The following is a 21,388-nucleotide window of genomic DNA, read 5'->3' on the forward strand; positions in this document are numbered from 1 at the left end:
CGACCATGGCATGAAATGATGAAACATATCAAATAGGCCACCAAAAAGAGAGATCACATGCCAAGCGGGGGTTAATCAGGAACTTTCATTATCTTGTTACTTAGGGTTAGGTAGTCTTTGGTTTGGTCCTGCAGCAGCAGCACCACTATCAAGTAACTAATAGTTGATACACTTAGTTCCTACATACTTCACCAGTAGCTGCTTGTCCCCTAAAGTGAAACACTATCACCTCAGCGAGACCCTTGCTGCTGGTGTTGTTGTTGTTTCAGCAACAGACTTTCCTGGCTAGGGATCAGGGAGATGATAAACTGCCCCCTAACCTCCACCCCACCACCACCAAAACCACCACCACTACGGCTCTCTCCCCCCAAAGGGGGTCAAAGACTCATCCCCTCACCCTGGGTCTTAGTAAGTGCACTTATCCGGAGCTCAGCACCAGCACTTCCTAGGTTCTTAATTAGACGTGGCTCCTAGGCAGAGGTCTACCACAGGGCTTTACCATCCACTGTGAACACAGTCACCTAATGGGCACCTCACGCTGGCCATGCACTGGCCATGCACTTGTTTAATCACTGGTTGGAGAGCAGTGAAATCGGAGCCTCCTTTATGCTTTTTACCGTCCCCCATAGATACAAGTAGTAGCCACACCTGTGTAGTGTGCGCAGGCGTATGTCTGCATGTGCCCACCAAGCAGGGGAGGGGTCCAAATGGTTCAGGTCTTAATCTCATTAGTTTCTCAGGCTCAGGCCGTCTGAGAGATCTCAGCAGAGTTCTTCTGTACAACAACAACAACAACAACAACACCTCACCGTGTACAAACACACGCCAGCCATTACACTGTCACTCACAATTCACCTTCTATTGTATTGTATTGTATTGTGCGTCCGTTCATCACTTCCTAACGCTGGTAAAGATGGACTGCTTGGATGTTGTGAAGGTTAGGTGATGTGAGCTACACACAAGGTGCAGCCTTGGCTGGCTTACTGACCCCTCCCACCCCCTGTTTTGCCCCAATATTTTTCTTTACCATAGAAATCGAGGTAAATATCAGGCCATATCTTACAGGTTTTTAGATTAGATTAGATTCAAATGTATTGTCATCATACAGCACAAGTACAGTGCAACGAAAATAAGTTTGGCATCCAACCAGAATGCAAATGTAACAGTAAAAGGTATATTACCCCTAATTTGCAAAAAACTGAGGAGATGCTGAGCCTCGTTGGTCCAATCTTGAAAAAGAAAAGTTCAGTGTTCTGAACACTAAATTGAAATTTTTCTGACCTATAGATCCAGCAAAAAGCAAGTTTGTTTGAGACCTGTCCAGCCATCTCAGTGTTCACAAACAATAGTACCTGTAAAAGTCCTGCCCACAACTGTTCTATTTCCATCCCATTGGCACAGATTTCAATGCATTACCTTCCTTGGTCAGAGTGTCTTCGGTATCACTGTGTCTCCGTCTACAAAGTCACATGATGTCCTCTCTGTGATCCTCCTCACAGCCATCCGCTTCGGTCGGATGCCCCAGTCGGAGAAACTGAAGCTGAAGGCCGAGATGGTGACGGGGGAGCGGGAGGTGGAGGATCCCCACCTGGCCGACCAGAAGACCCTGGCCAGGCAGATCTATGACGCCTACCTCAAGAACTTCAACATGAACAAGGTCAAGGCCCGCACCATCCTCACCGGCAAGACCAGCACCCCTGTACGTATATAGAGGAAGGAGTAGCAGTGTCAGGGGGAGGTGTTGAGGAAACGAAGAGTGTGTGATGCGTGCGTGAGCGTGTCTGTGTGCGTGCAGTCGCGTACACGCGCGCATGTGTGTATGGTATGTTTGTACCATTTCAAGGATTTCCTAATAGGTCGTAGGCCATTTTTCATGCAACTTTCAATTAGGCTATTCCCACAGGAGAGATTTGGCCCCACTTTGATTGGTGGGAGTGCGATGAAATGCGCAACCAATCTTACCCTCATGTCTCAAGATGACCTGGCAGCCGGGACTCTTGAGAGAGCAGTGCAGCCAACCAGTGACAGAAATAACTTTCTCAATCAGGGGTCCAGGCCAACAAGGAAACATCTGTGAGAGCTGAAGCGGTGATATAAAGACCCACTGTATGAGCCACTTACTCCTCCCTCTGACTCTCTCCCCTCCCTCCGTTCCCTCGACCCCTATCCATCCCTCCCTCTCTCTCTCTCCTATCTCAAAGAAAAAGAAACGTCCCCTCTGAATCCTCTATCTCCCTTTTCCTTTCATGTTCGGGGAGGGGTTGGGGGTTAAGGGTTCTGGTGGATTCCGCGCTGGATGTGTAGGTGTGAGAGAGGTGCAAAGGGGAACAGGTCAGTCCACGTTCAAACACAAGACTCTCCTGTTTGCTTCCTGTGAGTTCCGAGCGTCTCTCTCGCCTCCTTGCGTCCACGCGGGGTTCACCACTGTGCGTTCTTGGCTCGACGTGCCGCCGGAAAAGCAACTCTGTTGGAAGTGAATACATTATTATATGAGTTCCTGGTTGTGATTGTAAATAGCTGTGAACAAACCTCACCATATGTAAAGTTACTGATCCTCCCCCAGAGAAGATTTCAACATCTAGGTATTACATCTCATTTTATTTCGACTTCAAACTTTTCCAGGGGAAAAAGCGGGCTCTCTATGGATTATTATCTGACAGTTATGCTGTTGGCCAGTCAGTGCCGTGTTTTTGTTGCTTCCTACAATCCCCTACAAAGGCATTGTATGCAGTGTGAAAGTCATTCTTCACCGTTCGTTATGGCTCCCCCTGTCAGAATGCTGACATGTGACATTATTTTCCCTCTGAGATTATGACTGTATCGTGTGTCATGTGTTGAGTGAGCCGTGGTCCACCGGCAAGGACATGTTCCCCCGGTAGTCCTTTCTCATTAGTATTGGATTTAAATGAAAAGGTTATTGTAGTAGAACTTCTAACATTACCAAAGGATGATACATCTTTGATAAATAATCTGATGAATAATAGAGAATATTCTGTTAACACCCGTGTTCGGTATCAGCAACAACAACAACAACAAAAAAAACATGGGATTTTCTTTTTTCTTTTACGGTTTGAGTCTCATATTCTGGACCATATTACTTCAGATTTATTCACTTTTTATAAAACACTGACAATGTTGGGTTTGAGCTGTGGCCTGATTCCACCAGTACTCTGGTAGAGTGTTCAATATATTGACGGGTTAATGATTAGATTATTAACCTGTGATAACAAATGATTGACCTAATGTCTGTTTTATCGAGCCAAGCAGCTTAAAAAGATAAATAGATCACCCTTGTAGACCTGGGGAGTCACAAGATGATTATAAGAGTTTTAGAGTTTTACCTCTGCTCCCTCTACTATTGGGATTTTCTCCAGGTAGCTGAGTTTATACAGTTCCACTTATTCATTTAGGAATAAAGCCATGGATAAAAGACTGTGTACCTAATGGTGCCAAACACACAAAAACAACCATTTCCATTGTACATTTCAAGACCAGTCTCGAGCGACAGCTGCATAGCTTAGAGTATAATGTTACCATCATCATTATCAAAACAACAAACAGAATTTTCTTTCATTCTTTTCATCTTTTTTATTTATTATTATTTAATATTTTATCTCTTCTTTTATCCCTTGCCGTGATGTTGTGTTGCAACAAAGTAATTTCCCGGTGGAGATAATAAAGTTCTTCTTATCTTATCTTGTTTTAAAGTTGAGATCATTATGGTCCATATTTCCTCCCAGATAGAGACTGCCCTGAAAGGGAACATTTAGGAGATCTCACCTATTACTAAACTAGACATTTTCAAGGGGCACTACATTTTTTTTTATGTTTTACTTAGTAGATAATTAAATAATTGTATCTCTTTTTATCACATCACTTCATCCGATATCTATTGTTTAAAATTAAATATGGCTTGACATGCGCACTGATCAAAGGAGATTGCTGGATCAAAGAGCTGGTACGTACGTATAATTGTCAGTTCAGCTTTAGTACAAATGATTACAAAAAAAAATCTTTTGATTTGTATTATTGACCTTGCTGTGGAGAATTTACTATAACCTAGATCCACACAATTCCATATGAGCATGATAGAGACTGAGGCTAAACAAATAACACATTGAAAAACAAAGCTATCCAATAGCTGGCTTGCTCACTTACTAACAAGCCGGGTAGCAGTTGCGAGTGTCCTGGTGGTAGAGGAAGTACAGTGTTTTCACAAGACAGTCTCTGTGCCTAAGGATACACAACGGATTAGATTAAATAGATCCAATTTGCTTTGCCAAGCTTTTAACATCAGCTAACCGATCTAGCCTCAATTTGCCCCCAGCTCTGCTGTCAGTGTATCTTAGCTAATAATTAGAGGGAAATTATTTGGCCTCCAGCCTCTTCTGAGTGTAAGGTGTTTTTCACACTTTCAGGTATTGTTATGTAACTAGCTCGAGGGTCAAAGAAAGTGCAGGTACTGTAGTATTACATCATGGAGATTTACAAGTGTCAATAAACACTCATCTTGACAATACATTTGGTGTGTAAACAATTCTTTTGGCACACTTGCTTTCGTGGGTATATGCAGGCAGTACCGACGATGCAGTACTTTTCCATATTTATGTAGTGCACACGTGGTTCCCATCTCCATTACATTTCAACATGAAACCCTTTCCAAGATATAAGATCTAAGGGTTTCTTAGAGCAGCGGTTCCCAGACTGTTTAATGGATTCCCAAATAGATCCCGTTTGTTAAGATTTTGTTCTCTTCATTTTTATTACATTTTTTATTTCATCTTTTATTTTTAGTCCAGAATTCCAGAACTGTTTACTATAGGTGGGGAGATAGCAGTGGACAAAGTCTCGTGAACACATCACTCCTGTCCTCCACTCCCTCCACTGGCTCCCGATCAAGGAACGCATCAACTTCAAAACACTACTCCTCGCCTTCAAAGCCCTCCATAGCCTGGCCCCCCCCTAACTGACTGACCTCCTTCTCCCCTACCACCCCACCCGTTCCTCTTCCACTGTTTCCCTCACTGTCCCGTCTTCCAAACTTAAAAGTGTTGGTGACCGGGCTTTTTCACGAGCTGCACCCAGACTGTGGAACACCCTCCCTCAGACTGTCCGAGACTCTCCCTCACTCTCCACCTTCAAATCCCGACTAAAAACCTACCTGTTCTCTCAAGCATACGACCTTCCCTACCCATAACCACCCTCCTCCAACCTACCACCTTCCTTTCCCCTTCCCTACGTTCTCTCCCTCTCCTGCCCCCCCCCCCCCCTCCCCTTGGTTTCCTTACTTCCCTGACTGTTCCCCTACTGGACTCTGTATCTGTTACTTGTTACCCGTGGTTGTATGTCCTGCATTTTCATACTGTTGCTTATTCCCTGTGGTTCTTTGTTTCTCTGTTCATTTGTTTTGCCCATTGTCAGAGTCTTTGCGTTCCTGAAAAGCGCTTTATAAATACAATTTATTATTATTATTATTATTAAAAAAAAATGTATCCACTTTTTCTCCTTCTTTTTCTGTTTTTCTCCCATCCCAATTTAGTCGTGCCAATTCCCCCCTCCCCTGTCTTGATCGTTGCTTGCATGTGCCCCCCACTGGTCGGTCGTAGGGAGGGTTGAAGAATCTATCGCATGTTCCCTCCGATACATGCAGAGTCAGCCAGCCACTTCTTTTTCACCTGCCAGCGCGGACTCTCATTGGCGAGGTGTAACATGTGGGAGGCTCACACTACCCTCACCATCTCCTGTCCTTGCTGAGCAGGCGCCATGACCAACCTGTAGGAGTCTCTGTTTACAACGACCAGATTACCACCCATCGACTTCCCTCCCGCTGACTCTGCCAATTGAGTCAGTATGACGGCCGGCCCAAGCCGGAGGCAACGCTGACAGCCGGATTCGATACCGGTGTCTCTCGCGTTGGTGACGAGCGCTTAGACCGTTGCGCCACCCAGCCGCCACTATTATTATTATTATTATTATTAAAGTGAAACCTATGATCACAATGGTAATGTATATAGTAAACACTGCCATTGTGCTAACTAGCTAATTAAATTGTGAAAATAAACACTTCCTCTTCTTGCTGCAGACCCTTTGGAACCCCAGACCCCACTTGGGGGAACCACAGTTGGCACATAATTATCCTCATTCTCACATTTCTTCTTCTCCCCTTTCACCCAGCCCTTTGTCATCCATGACATGGAGACCCTTCAACTGGCAGAACAGACGCTGGTGGCCAAGATGGTGGGCACGGTGGGGATGCTCAAGGACAGGGAGGCTGAGGTCCGCATCTTCCACTGTTGCCAGTGCACCTCGGTGGAGACAGTCACAGAGCTCACAGAGTTTGCCAAGTCCGTCCCCGGCTTCTCGGAGCTGGACCTCAACGACCAGGTGACTCTGTTGAAGTACGGCGTGTATGAGGCGCTCTTCGCCATGCTGGCCTCCTGCATGAACAAGGACGGGCTCCTGGTGGCGTACGGATCGGGCTTCATCACCAGGGAGTTCCTCAAGAGCCTGCGGCGGCCCTTCAGCGACATGATGGAGCCCAAGTTCCAGTTTGCCATGAGGTTCAACGCCCTGGAGCTGGACGACAGCGACCTGGCTCTGTTCGTGGCAGCTATCATCTGCTGTGGAGGTGAGGGCTTAGGAGCAAGGTCTCATCCGTTTGCTTTCTTATGGAATGAGACGTTTTATTTGGATAGCCCATGTTTAACTATGAATGAACAAAACACCTCAACTCCACTCTCTCTCTCTCTCTCTCTCTCTCTCTCTCTCTCTCTCTCTCTCTCTCTCTCTCTCTCTCTCTCTCTCTCTCTCTCTCTCTCTCTCTCTCTCTCTCTCTCTCTCTCTCTCTCTCTCTCTCTCTCTCTCTCTCTCATCAGACCGCCCAGGGCTTGTGAACGTGCTGCACATCGAGCGCATGCAGGAGAGCATCGTCCAGGTCCTACGGCTCCACCTGCTGGCCAACCATCCCGATGACACCTTCCTCTTCCCCAAGCTGCTGCAGAAACTGGCCGACCTGCGGCAGCTGGTCACGGAGCATGCCCAGCTGGTCCAGGAGATCAAGAAGACGGAGGACACCTCACTACACCCTCTTCTACAGGAGATCTACAGAGACATGTACTGAGATGCTCAGGGAAGTAGAGGAGGAGGAGCAGGAGATGGGAGGCGTGAGGAGAGGCACTCCTGCAAACCAATCTCCCCTTTGTCACAAGGCGTCTGGATCAAAGGAGTCCCTTATAAGCTTGGGATGAACCACTGACGCCCCCCGGTGCAACAGGAAGTGGTACAGTAGCTTTGGCTCCCGTTCAGAACTAGAGTTCTACACGGTTCCGAATGCACATGACAATGCTTCTCTGTGCTTGACTAAATGCTCTCCACTCCCATTACATGGACCTGACTGATCAGGACAAGTCGTGTAAGTAACAAACGAGGCCGTGATGTACAGCGCATTGACCAGTAGGACGGACTGGATCGAGAGCTCTCTGGACAAGCATAGTGCAACGTTGAATAAGTGTTTGATGAGGTGTCCTTGGTTATACACCTGTGCTATCCCTGCCCTAACCCTTATCAATACCCTAAAATGAGGAAGAAATATGAACTTGTTATAATAGACTCGCCACTCCAGTAGTACATTTTAAGCTATACTTTTATACTGAATTCAAGGTTGAAAGCAGAGAGCAATATACACCTACCTACTTTTGCAGTTAATGACACCCAAGTGACTTCAGTGCCGACGACAGATTTCAAACGATAGCAATGCTATTTAGAAACCAGGCAGCTTCTCCCTTACTGGGTGTGCCCTATCGATGATGTCATCAAACCCCAGTCTACCTTTAGGCCCCCATGAGTGCGGTGGTGGTAAATCGTTTATTTCTTTATCAGACATTGCTTCCTTTTGTTCCCGCCCAGAGAACAAGCTTCTGAACTAAATACTGTAAATCCTACTGTTCTTAAGCTGTCGTGTGTGATGCTGCACAATATTGCACACTATCAACGTTGAGATTTGCACCAAGACCATAGTTCAACATGGAGGCTTGGTGTGGATCATCCTCACTTGTGAATCAACCAGGTTTAATAAACTTTCAACTTGATCAAGGCAAACTATCATGGCATTTGCCCCCCCCCCCCCCCCCCCCCTTCCCAAACACATACACATATACACGCACATGCACACATACACACACACGGCTGGAACCTCATTATGAGATTTGATGCCATTGAAGACTGATATGGTGGCATGCAGATTCACTGTGCGAATGCATCACAATGCAACACTGAAGCACATTTGTGCTTATGAGATGTGACACAAGACTATTTTAATACTTCCGTTACCAAGCCTTTTGTCAGAAAACACATGCACAGATATTTGGCACTCCATCCTGTTTTGTACCCAAGGGCTAACGACACCGTGGGCATATACACAGTATATATCATGTATATATCACAACCTTATCACAGGCAGATTTGGTTGGACTACTTCTTATTGTCACACCCGTTGTACTCCTGGTCCTCAAATTTACATACTGTTCTCTCTCACTCTCCCCCATGCTCTCTCTCTCACTCTCCCCCATGCTCTCTCTCTCATCCATGCTCTCTCTCACTTTCCCCCATGATCTCTCTCTTTCTCTCTCACTCACTCTCCACCATGCTCTCTCACTCTCCCCATACTCTCTCATTCTCCTCTATGCTCTCTCTCTCTCTCACTCTCCTCCATGCTCTCTCTCACTTCCTCCCATGCTCTCTCTCACTTTCTCCCATGCTCTCTCTCACTCTCCTCCATGCTCTCTCTCACTTTCTCCCATGCTCTCTCTCACTCTCCCCCATGCTCTCTCTCACTCTCCATGCTCTCTCTCTCCCCCATGCTCTCTCTCTCACTTTCTCCCATGCTCTCTCTCACTCTCCCCCATGCTCTCTCACTCTCCATGCTCTCTCTCTCCCCCATGCTCTCTCTCTCACTTTCCCCCATGCTCTCTCTCTCACTCTCCCCCATGCTCTCTCTCTCATCCATGCTCTCTCTCTCACTTTCCCCCATGATCTCTCTCTTTCTCTCTCACTCACTCTCCACCATGCTCTCTCACTCTCCCCATACTCTCTCATTCTCCTCTATGCTCTCTCTCTCTCACTCTCCTCCATGCTCTCTCTCACTTTCTCCCATGCTCTCTCTCACTTTCTCCCATGCTCTCTCTCACTTTCCCCCATGCTCTCTCTCACTTTCTCCCATGCTCTCTCTCACTCTCCCCCATGCTCTCTCTCACTCTCCATGCTCTCTCTCTCCCCCATGCTCTCTCTCTCACTTTCTCCCATGCTCTCTCTCACTCTCCCCCATGCTCTCTCTCACTCTCCATGCTCTCTCTCTCCCCCATGCTCTCTCTCTCACTTTCCCCCATGCTCTCTCTCTCACTCTCCATGCTCTCTCTCTCCCCCATGCTCTCCATGCTCTCTCTCTCCCCCATGCTCTCTCTCTCACTCTCCATGCTCTCTCTCTCCCCCATGCTCTCCATGCTCTCTCTCCCCCATGCTCTCTCTCTCCCCCATGCTCTCCATGCTCTCTCTCTCCCCCATGCTCTCTCACTCTCCATGCTCTCTCTCTCTCTCCCCCATGCTCTCTCTCACTCTCCATGCTCTCTCTCACTCTCCCCATGCTCTCTCTCTCACTCTCCATGCTCTCTCACTCTCCCCCATGCTCTCTCTCACTCTCCATGCTCTCTCTCTCCCCCATGCTCTCTCTCTCCCCCATGCTCTCTCTCACTCTCCCCCATGCTCTCTCTCTCCCCCATGCTCTCTCTCACTCTCCCCCATGCTCTCTCTCACTCTCCATGCTCTCTCTCTCCCCCATGCGCTCTCTCTCTCTCTTCCGACTCTCACTCACACACTCACTCTGCCTACCGCAGTGCCTTCATTGGCCTTGTTCCCTCCAGCCCTCTGACCTCTGACCTCCTGTATAGATGATGCCTCATGGGTCTCAACATAAACTCCTCTTATATCAGCAAGAGATGAGATATCGTTTCTCAAACTTTTTCGGACAATTCCGAAATGGAATTTTTGGACTCATGGCTTCCTTTTCCATCTGTGCTGTGATAAATGTGCATGTATATATATATAAAAAGAAGAAAGAAAATAATAATCATTTAAAAAAGGCAGTGCCCGTTCTTTTGTACTAAAACTGCCTCACAGAAACCAGCCACCTTCCACGGAAGAGCTCTCGGGAATGTTGACACGGAATCATGAAACATGCATGTGGGAAAGTTTTTGATAAAGATGTATTTGAATCTGTGAGGGAATGTCATCGTCGTCGTCGTGTACTTAACATTTGAAAGAGTTGTACAGTAACTGTAGGTATGTGTTCCTTTGCTTATGCGCCGCATAATTGTGTTATAATTGAGTTGGATGATATTTTTATACTAAAGCTATAAGTATATATGTATGAGTAGGTCTGATAATTGTTTATCTGAATATCCATAGATTTGAATCCCATTGGGGACATTCCTTTAGTTAATTCCCACTCAATAGAGAGGGAGGGTGATCATAATATGGCAGTATGTGTGTGTGCTGGGCTTGGCTGTATTACAACTCAACTATTTACAGATAACTAAAACTTGAACGCCGCCTACTTTGGGATATCACAAATCCCATCACAGAAAGCCACATTATCTTCAGTGTCTTTATTTCCTTTGCATAGAGATTATATGGATTAGTAAAGCTACAGTTCAGCACAGATCATATCAACTTGGTCCCCTCTTTCTATGCTGTGGTCTCAGGTTGCAGGTTAAAGCACCCGCATGTAGGATTTCGACGTCAATATATCAGTGTCAATTCAATGTCCATACCTTGGCGGGATTACTGCGAAAACATGATGAGATGGGAGTTGACGAGACTGTAGCACCTGTATTGTATTTGTATTGCGTGTCACTGGATCCAGTCCACAGGAGCTCTGCTGAACTGCATTATGGTAAGAAGGAAGCCTTTCCAAACAAAACTTGCTTCAAACAACTGTAACCCTCTCCTTGCTTCAAAACAACAGGGTTTATGGGAAATGTGGTCTTAGCGTAAGAAGTACGCTATCCACCGTCTCTGCACTGGTCCCATTGGTTTGCAGTAGTTCTGCCAAGGTATCACAACTAATCTGACAATGACATGTGATATATTGTTTCTAGTATTCTACACGTAGGGCTTTAAGTAATAAAGGGGATGTATGTATGTTGTATCATCTCACCGTCGTTATCAGAAATGGTCCATTGTTGCCTGCTCATGTTGTACAAGCCAAAACGGTTTGAGTTTTTTTGTGTGTGAAACTATCACTTCTCGTTCATTTTGATCCGTAGAGGTCGTTTCTCATAACAGCGATCGTATAACGCACCATCGCAGCGAAGAAGATGCAGTAACTGAAATGCAGTATACAGGACAATATCCCACTTCCATTTTGTGTCGCTTATCGTTGGCTCAACTCCTCATTCGCTGCTATTATTGTACTGATTCACCAAACATTATAATGCAATGACTAGATCACAGAATCTAACGCAACGTTCACATTTCAGCAGTGGGGGGGGGGGGGGGGGGGGGGCTTTTCTCATCGCTTTGTATAGTGCAATGCTCGAGCGCAAAATGAAAAAAGAAAAGAATTGTAAAAATAAACACTACATCTAGGGTGCCCCAGTGGCGAACCACATAGCGTGCTCAGCCGTGACACAGCCGACGGCCGACCCGGGTTCGATTCCCGAACCCGTCGTTATTTGCCGAATGTCTTCCCCCCACTCCATCTCCCATTCCTCCTCTATCTCTCTCTACTGGACTGCCCAGTAGAAATAAAGCGATAAAACGCCAAAAAATAAATCTTAAAAAAAATTAAATAATAAACACTACATCTCAAAACTGATACGAAAAACACCACTGTGATATGTAATGTGGAACCATCATGACTACATGATGCCACGCGTTTGAAAGGTCGGCATGCAGGGGGTTCTAAGTTCGATTAATCTGAACTTCTGAGCAACAAGCAGCAAGTTGAGTGCCGGGTTGGTCGCTGCGTTGGCTCTGACCGGGTTGGTCGGTGCGTTGGCTCTGACCGGGTTGGTCGCTGCGTTGGCTCTGACCGGGTTGGTCGGTGCGTTGGCTCTGACCGGGTTGGTCGGCGTGGCTCTGACCGGGTTGGTCGTGCGTTGGCTCTGACCGGGTTGGTTGGTGCGTGGCTCTGACCGGGTTGGTTGGTGCGTTGGCTCTGACCGGGTTGGTCGGTGCGTTGGCTCTGACCGGGTTGGTCGTGCGTTGGCTCTGACCGGGTTGGTCGTGCGTGGCTCTGACCGGGTTGGTCGTGCGTGGCTCTGACCGGGTTGGTCGGTGCGTTGGCTCTGACCGGGTTGGTCGGTGCGTTGGCTCTGACCGGGTTGGTCGGTGCGTTGGCTCTGACCGGGTTGGTCGGTGCGTTGGCTCTGACCGGGTTGGTCGTGCGTTGGCTCTGACCGGGTTGGTCGTGCGTTGGCTCTGACCGGGTTGGTTGGTGCGTTGGCTCTGACCGGGTTGGTCGGTGCGTTGGCTCTGACCGGGTTGGTCGCTGCGTTGGCTCTGACCGGGTTGGTCGTGCGTTGGCTCTGACCGGGTTGGTCGGTGCGTTGGCTCTGACCGGGTTGGTCGGTGCGTTGGCTCTGACCGGGTTGGTCGGTGCGTTGGCTCTGACCGGGTTGGTCGTGCGTTGGCTCTGACCGGGTTGGTCGTGCGTTGGCTCTGACCGGGTTGGTTGGTGCGTTGGCTCTGACCGGGTTGGTCGGCGTGGCTCTGACCGGGTTGGTCGTGCGTTGGCTCTGACCGGGTTGGTTGGTGCGTGGCTCTGACCGGGTTGGTCGGTGCGTTGGCTCTGACCGGGTTGGTCGGTGCGTTGGCTCTGACCGGGTTGGTCGTGCGTTGGCTCTGACCGGGTTGGTCGTGCGTGGCTCTGACCGGGTTGGTCGTGCGTGGCTCTGACCGGGTTGGTCGTGCGTTGGCTCTGACCGGGTTGGTTGGTGCGTTGGCTCTGACCGGGTTGGTCGTGCGTGGCTCTGACCGGGTTGGTCGTGCGTGGCTCTGACCGGGTTGGTCGGTGCGTTGGCTCTGACCGGGTTGGTCGTGCGTTGGCTCTGACCGGGTTGGTCGGTGCGTTGGCTCTGACCGGGTTGGTCGTGCGTTGGCTCTGACCGGGTTGGTCGGTGCGTTGGCTCTGACCGGGTTGGTCGTGCGTGGCTCTGACCGGGTTGGTCGGTGCGTTGGCTCTGACCGGGTTGGTCGTGCGTGGCTCTGACCGGGTTGGTCGGTGCGTTGGCTCTGACCGGGTTGGTCGTGCGTGGCTCTGACCGGGTTGGTCGTGCGTGGCTCTGACCGGGTTGGTCGTGCGTGGCTCTGACCGGGTTGGTCGGTGCGTTGGCTCTGACCGGTGGGAGGAAACCCAACGGCTGAGGTGCAGCACGAAACCGAAAATATGAATATCACTCAAAGCTGCCTGTACTTGTAGTTCTTCCAGAATGTGAAGCCTCTACAGAATGAATTCAGTGCAGCTCCTTCTTTTTACCCATAGACTTCTTTGGACTTGGAGTTCCTGGGTATACAGTACTTTGGTCCCGTCACGTTTTATGATAGGGAGTGCCTCTTGCAAAATACTCTTTCAACGTGGTTTGAGGTTACTTTTGCTTTCAACGCTTGCCTTCCATGTAGCTCATCGTTTTGGCTCTCTCTGTACTGCCTCTCACGGGTCTTCTGTAGGTGGTAGAAGAGGTTTGACGTGGGAACCGGCCTGCGGTGTACTTTGCAAAGTACAGTTTTCTGGGTCAGTGTCCGATTTTTTTATAATCCAAACCACGACCAAAATGACAGAAGTACCCCCCTTTTTAGGTACAAAGTTCCTCATCTTTTCTTGGTTGGGCTGAGGTCTGTTCTGTATCAAGAGTGTTGCGGGAATGCGGGGTGTTGCATTCTGTGTCACACCCCTCCATGTTTGTTTGTTATTTCAGCAAATGTGTGCGTGGGGGTCAGGAATGAAGGAAAACACTGCCGTAAAGCAATTCTGCTGCTTTTTTTGACACAATAGCGATAGAAACAATAGAGGAAAATATCAACTAATAGGCATTTTTCTTTCATCCCACGATAATACAGTATCTCGTCATATCGAACAGCCCTACTTTGGGGATTTCCATAAACAATCTGTGCCTTAGCTTGTGTCCATGCCATAAAGAAATATAGACACACACACGGAATATGATGTCATGACAGAGATGGGGAAGTCGTGGCATTAATATACAGTAAAACGTAAGCGATGCTTCAGGATCGCTATACAACCTGTGAATCTATTTTGGAGCATACTTTGTCCGTACAGAACAGTGACAACAATGAAGGACACACTTTATAGAACAGAGTTACAGAACCGAAAACAAACACACACACAAATAAAAAACGCAACACAATGGTTGAAACACTATAGAGCCAAAACCCAGAGGAGAGGTCATTTGAGTCAACTGATGATGTCTGCTTACTCGTAGGGATTATTATTATTTTTGAGAAGGGACTTTTTACATGTATCAGGGAAACCTATAGTCTTCCTTAGTTGAAACTAGCTCAGGACATAGTACGTTACTACTATCCTTACCTTTTTTCTTTTATTCTTTCCTGTCAAGCAAGATAGTACTCTGCCTTACAGCACATGACAGCACAACCGGTAGGACTAGGATGCAGACTACTGTTTTGATTACGTTTCAACTGTCAGTGAGGTTAACCAGGGGCAGCAGTCGTAGGAATTTAGATATTTGATTTTTAATTTCCTGGATGTCATGGAGTTGATGCAGTGGTTTTGTTGGCTAGTGTCCTGCTGCAAAGAGATGGGACAGAGAAGTCTTTGGACGTGTTGTAAATGTGTACTGTGGCTTGATAACAATACTGTAAAAAATGTTTGACGAATGTATATCTAGTCATTTAAACAATAAATAAATAAAAACATACAAGTTGACATTGAATGAATTTCAAAATAAAATTATTTAAAAATCCAAGATTGACGTGTGAATTCCATGAGTTGTGTGACATTTTGACGTTGTGCGTGTCTGAGACTTATAGTAGCCTTAAAGGTACACTTCACCAAAAGAACTGCTGATTTATTTTACCCATAATCTCACACACATCCAAAAAAACTAAACAGTTTTGCACACATTCATTTATTGATTGAGTTATTGAGAGTAATTGAGTTTGAATATGGCCACCAGTAGGGGTGTACACATATCCGTACCGAACCGTTTCATTACTGGACCTAAGGTTCAGTACGGCTGTGTACCGAACGAATACAACGGTACGTTAACCACTAACAAATGCACATGCAGAACTTATTTTTGCGTGCAGAATTGAATTAAAAACTCGATTATTAATTTCAATATAGAATATTCGTTGACAGCCATACAAGTACAATTAGTTACTGCACACTACATCACCCCTGAGTGGAACATTGAAAGCCAAACTTTCCCCCACTGTACCTAAAACCCGTACCGAACCGTGACTTCAAAACCAAGGTACATACCGAACCGTGGTTTTTGTGTACCGTTACACCCCTAGCCACCAGTGATGTCATCAGGGACATTGAATCCTTGTGTTGTGTTAAAGGAACACGCCAGCATTATGGAAAATTCTTCAGAGTCAGAGAAGAAGGTGGATATCAATTTCCTCTCTGTGCGTTCAGTAGAAAGCTATCCGACTGCAAGCTAGCCTAGTTCTGTGTCGTATGGCTCTCGCTCGGCGTCACTCTCTGCACTGTACCTCGCCTGTGCACGCGCACTGAATAAAAATTCCACAATGTACCTTTACATCCCAATATTCGTCTGACCACACCCCTATCAGCTTACCTTCATAAGCAGGTGTGTGGCCACCTACTCGCCTCCTTCTTCGCTTTCACCACAAGGAAGTGCCTTTGGTAGATCCCCACATGACGAGGTTGCTAGTTGAAGAAAGTTGAGACGTGTTTACATTGTGCTTATTTTTAAGTCATAATGTCTACCTCGGAGAGTCGTAGACCCACTCTTCACCAGCGGTTCTCCATTCCCGCCTCCGTCGTGCGTTCTGGTGCGGGGCTGTTGCCACTTTCGTGGTTGCCAGCCAAGCCCGGGAGACAGCCGATGGGTAGTTTGCCTCTCCGAGGAGCCGGTGCACCGGTGCCGTCGCCCCGGCGATGGCCTGGTCCCGACTCTGGTTCCTCTGCTTCCGGGGAATCGTCCGTTCTTGAGCGGCCGGTTCCTTTGGTCCCGGAGGATTTGCGACACAAACTTTTCGCGTCTGCTCGTTCACGTCGCAAGATGGTGTCCTGCAGACGTGAACGGCCTGGGTTTGGGGAATTGCTGGAGACCAGCGAGTATGCGTCGGTCTCTGCATGCCCTATGGAAACTGAGGATTACATGGTAGAGTCGGACGGATTTTTGTTTGAAGGCCCAGTGGAGGCGAGTATCCCACCCGTCCAGGTAACACTGGAGGGGGGTGAAATGTCTCCTTGGGGCGCCTTGTTCGAGGATGTCGGGGAACCACCTCGGCCTCATCGGCAGGATGCCCTGCTATCAGCCACATCAGACTGTGGCTCCTCAACCGGTCGAAGCCTGCTGCATGTGAGGGATGCGGGTTCGGTGGAGGAAGGTCTGCAGGGGGAACTGCGGGCTTTGTTCCCCGAGCTCATGGCAGTAGCGGCCGCTGCAAACGCTGTGCCGCTGCCGCAGCCATTGCCTGCTCCTGCCCCCGATGATCTCATAGGTCATTTCTGGCAGCGTCGCCCGGTGAGAGGGGTGGACGTTGTCTACCCATTTTTCCCCTCAATGGGGGCCTATGTTCGTCGGGGCCAGGTGGTGTCTCACATCATGGGCCTTACTCCCGCCTACGTACCAGTTACGCGGGTGGCGGGGTTGGTTGAAGGTATGAGAGAGGGTGTGCCACGGCTTGATAGGCCGATGGCCGCTCTCCTCTGTCCGGATGTGGTGTGGGAACCATTATGCAAGCCGGTTCTCCAAGGAAAATCGGCTAGGCGATTGGCGTATTGGAGTGACCAGTCGTTCGTCGCGGGTACACAGTCGCTGGCTGCTGCGTCTAATGTCGCACAGCTGGCTAGATTTGTATCTGGGATAATGACGGGCGGCGCGGAGCTGACCGCGGTACAACATGATCAGCTCACCCAGGCGGCAGGAGCTGTCCTGCATCTGACTCAGGTGCAGGCCATAGCTGCTGGGAAAGCGCGCGCCCTGGCTACTCTGATCCAGCGCCACCTTTGGCTGGAGCAGGCCCGTGTGCCAGAGAAGAAGAGAGCCCCTCTTTTGATGGCACCCCTCTCCGATGCTGGACTGTTCGGGAAGGCCCTGCAGCTGATGACCTCAACATGCAGAGAGATGGCAGAGGAGAGATCCGTTCTCCAACCCCATTTTCCGCCTCCCGTCCTCGCCGGTGGAGTCAGAAAGCTTCCACGAGGAGGAGAGACGGTGCTACTGCTGCAGCCGGCCCATCTACGACCGGAGGAGACGGTAGGGATCGACGAGACCAGCAACCGATTGCCTACCGTCCCTCTGGGGCTTCTCGGGGTGGCAAAGCCTGAGCGGCTCGAGGCAGCAGACGCCGCTAAAATACAGTGACTTTTTCCCCTGTGGTCCCCTCTGTACCCCTCCCCGGCCCTCTCATATAAATGTGTTGCCTAAATAAAAAGTCCCCTAAAAGGGGGACTGTATTTTTTGGCTAAACAAACTGTGTGTTTCTTCACCAAAACATATGATGAGGTTGCGAAATGTGAATCTGCATTGTATACATTGAGGGATGAGTTACGTTCGTGTTATGAGATTAAGCAAGGTCTGCAGCATACACTCAGTTATAGAAAGGTTTCTATCTTGGCCTGATGCTCCACATGCAGGTAGAAGCTGGTTGTATGATCTGTTGCTTACACGCAAAGTAATGTTGATCCACAACACTGTTGTGTTAGTTGCAGTAATACTCGTATACACACGTTCCACGGCCTAGCCGTTATACTCTCTGTCAGTGTTTATGTTTTCACATTGCTCAACCCCTCAGACATGAACGGTCGCAGAATATCCAGCTCTTGCTGTTCCCATGGAAACCAACAACGGCGGTGGAAGGCAACAAACGCGGAAATCTACAGTCCCATTGTGACTTTTACCTGTTGAATGGCTCGGAGAGTAAACATCCGGCTATTGGAGCGGCAACTATTCACAGACTGTTGACGGCGAATCCCGAAAGAAAGAGACTACCCCCGACAGGCAAGTTTGATAGAAAATCGATGTTTTTATTGTATTTGCTCCTGTCTGGAGACATTCATCAGAACCCAGGACCTGTTTTAACGCGCCAACAGGCGAAGAATCAACGGCTCATCCTCACACCGTCAATAGCATGCATCTCCACACCGTCGCCGGCCCAGGACACAACGGCCAGCGGATGCACCAACCGACCAGCAGGCGGCGACATCCCCTCACCGAAGCCCAAGCAGAGGAGCCGAGATGCAAGAGGGAGAGAGCTTGCAATCAGGGGACTCATATCAGCGCGGGACGTGAGCACCAGGGACCCGCCGGTTGACTCGGCTAGCCCCGCCAGGACAGCTAGACTAACCGACCCACCCCCCCTCCCCCACAACGGAGGGCCTCCAGACACATCTGAGGACAGCAACCAGCCCCCCCCCCCCCCCCCACGTCGCGGGCTTTCACACCGACCAAATACACCAGCAGAGGACAAAGGATCATCCCCACCCCCCCTCCTAACATCAATGAACACAGGACCCCATCCCCCCCTCCCCACCTACCGCCACAAGATCAACCACACACCACAGTGGAAAAACAATTTGAACTAGACGACATTAATGAAATAACAAACTCAAATGGACTTCACATATTTCACTTAAACATAAACAGCTTGAAACCCAAACTGGCTGAAATCAGACATTTGTTTTTAAACGGTAAGGCTAATATATTATGTTTCACAGAAACAAAACTTGACTCATCTGTTCAGGATCCAGAGATAGAAATCGAGGACTATTCAATTGTCAGGAGGGATAGGAACCAGTATGGAGGTGGTGTCTGTGTGTATATACACAAAGATACCAAATTCAGCAACCGTACTGACCTTAACCATGACGAGATTGAAACTGTATGGATTGAAATCTTATTTGAAAGGGCAAAATCAGTACTAATAGGCACAATCTATAGACCACCAGAACAGAGTGGCTTTTATGACACACTTGATGGGTGCTTAACTGGGGTGGAGGGCGTAGAAAAAATCCTTATTGGGGACTGGAACACGGACATGCTACGTAAAGCAGCACCCGTCTTCAAGGCCTTCAGTAGGCTTTGTGATCTGCACGGACTCAGCCAGCTAATCACCCAACCCACAAGGGTGTGTGAATCAACCCAGACTACCATTGACCTCATCCTGACCTCTGACAAGTCCATGATCTCCAATAAAGGGGTTATAGCATGCGGGTTAAGTGATTATTATATGATATTCTGTTCCCGCAAAAAGCTAAAGCAAAAGGCTGGCTGTCACAAAACGGTCACATCTAGAGACCTCAAAACCTACTCTAGCGAGGCCTTTAACCTTGAACTGAAGAGCCTGGACTGGTCAGATGAACTCAATGGTACACTGGCTGAAGAAACCTGGCTTGGCTTCAAAACCAAATTCTCAACAATACTAAACAACATGGCCCCCCTAAGAACCACCAGGGTAAAAAATCGCGCTGAGCCGTGGATGCACACTGAAATACTGACCGCTATGAAAGCCAGAGACAAAAAATGCTCTGAATTTCATAAAAGTCAGTCAAAGCTTACCAAAAGCACGAGCAGTGAACTCCAAGCCCACGTGACTGAACTCAAACTAGAAAGAAACAGACTAAGAAATGACGTAAACTCCATGATAAAAACTGCAAAAAAAAATTTCATCAATGACAAAACTGAGGAAAACAAAAATAAACCATGTGAACTTTGGAAATTACTCAATAATCAACTAGGCTGCAGTAAAAAACTTAAAACCAGGTTCTCAAACATAAACATAAAGACGGACAACACGCTCATCACAGACAAACTGGATGTAGCCAATTACTTAAACACTTTCTTCACAAACATAGCCACAACACTGGTAAACAAACTACCCTCCCACTCAAGGCAGTATGGGGTAGAACACATAGTAGCATACTACAAGAACCTAGGCGTCCACAAAGACGATTTCAAACTGGAAATGGTAACTACAGATGAGGTACTCAATAAACTGAGCACCCTCCAACCGAACAAGGCCACTGGCCATGACAACATCCCCTCCAAATTCCTCAGAGACTCAGCAGCCGCCATCACCCCAGTCATCACACACATAATAAACCTCTCCATAAAACAGGGACACTTCCCCAAGGACTTCAAAATAGCGAGAGTAACACCCCTGCACAAAAAGGGCAGCAAATTAGACCCAGGCAACTACCGCCCTGTTTCTATCCTTACATCCATCTCGAAAGTCATGGAAAAAATAGTATACGAACAGGTCGAAAAGTACCTTACGGATAAAAATCTAATCTACGAATTCCAATCTGGCTTCAGAACATCCTACTCCACTGACACATGCCTTCTCTATTTGAACGACCACATCAAACAAGAGGTGGACGCGGGCAAATACTGCGGCATGGTCATGCTAGACCAGGGGTCGGGAACCTATGGCTCGCGAGCCATATATGGCTCTTCTGGTGACAGCATATGGCTCCCAGAAATCTTTGAGTAAAAAAAAAAAAAAAAAAAAAAAAAAAAATTTATTTATTTTTTTTAAATACTTGTGATATTTCTTAATAATACTGTGTCATTTTAAAGTAAACAGAAATTAGTTTTGAAGATACAGCTAATAGTATCTGTAGCTGAAGATATAGCGAGCAGAGCTGGCGAGGGAACACAAGTGGACAGAAATAAAAAATCTTCAACTTGAAGACCAGCTGATTCTTTTTTTTTTATCCACTTTTTCTCCCATTTTCTATATTTTCTCCCATCCCAATTTCGTATCATCCAATTCAACCCTCCCCTGTCACGAACGCTGTTTCTTGCCTCCCACAAGCCGGCTGCAATGTGGACTAAGTCATACATAGCACAAGTCCCCTCCGGTACTTGAGGTAACAGCAGTCGCATCTTTTCACCTGCGCAGCTCGATCTCTGTGGCGAGGAGTAACGCGTGGGAGGCTCACGCTGCCCCCGACACTTCCTGATTCTACTGCGCAGGCGCACCAACCGACCTGTCGGAGTCGCTGTCCACAACGCCCGATCCCCACCCATCAGTTTCCCACCCCGTAATACGGCCAATGTGTATTAGTATGAACGACCAGCTAAACTGAAAGCAATGTGGAGCGCTGGGCTCGAACAGGCAAGCCCAGCGTCTCCGTCATTCGTGGCGAGCGCCT

General features: G+C 48.0%; 1 protein-coding gene across 3 annotated transcripts in view; it reads left to right on the plus strand.

The window, feature by feature from the left end:
• pparab (peroxisome proliferator-activated receptor alpha b) overlaps positions 1 to 8,886 on the plus strand; it is a 53,993-nt gene extending 45,107 nt beyond the window's left edge. For all 3 annotated transcript variants that reach the window (XM_084335008.1, XM_084335007.1, XM_084335009.1), the window contains 3 exons: positions 1,500 to 1,699; positions 6,175 to 6,628; positions 6,876 to 8,886. In XM_084335008.1, coding sequence (XP_084191134.1) covers positions 1,500 to 1,699; positions 6,175 to 6,628; positions 6,876 to 7,120 — 899 coding nt within the window. In that variant the 3' untranslated portion in view covers positions 7,121 to 8,886. The remainder of the gene's footprint in view (positions 1 to 1,499; positions 1,700 to 6,174; positions 6,629 to 6,875) is intronic.
• The last annotated feature ends 12,502 nt before the right edge of the window (positions 8,887 to 21,388 follow it).

This window comes from Notolepis coatsorum, assembly GCF_963971535.1.
Source record: "Notolepis coatsorum genome assembly, chromosome: 18".
Taxonomy (NCBI): domain Eukaryota; kingdom Metazoa; phylum Chordata; class Actinopteri; order Aulopiformes; family Paralepididae; genus Notolepis; species Notolepis coatsorum.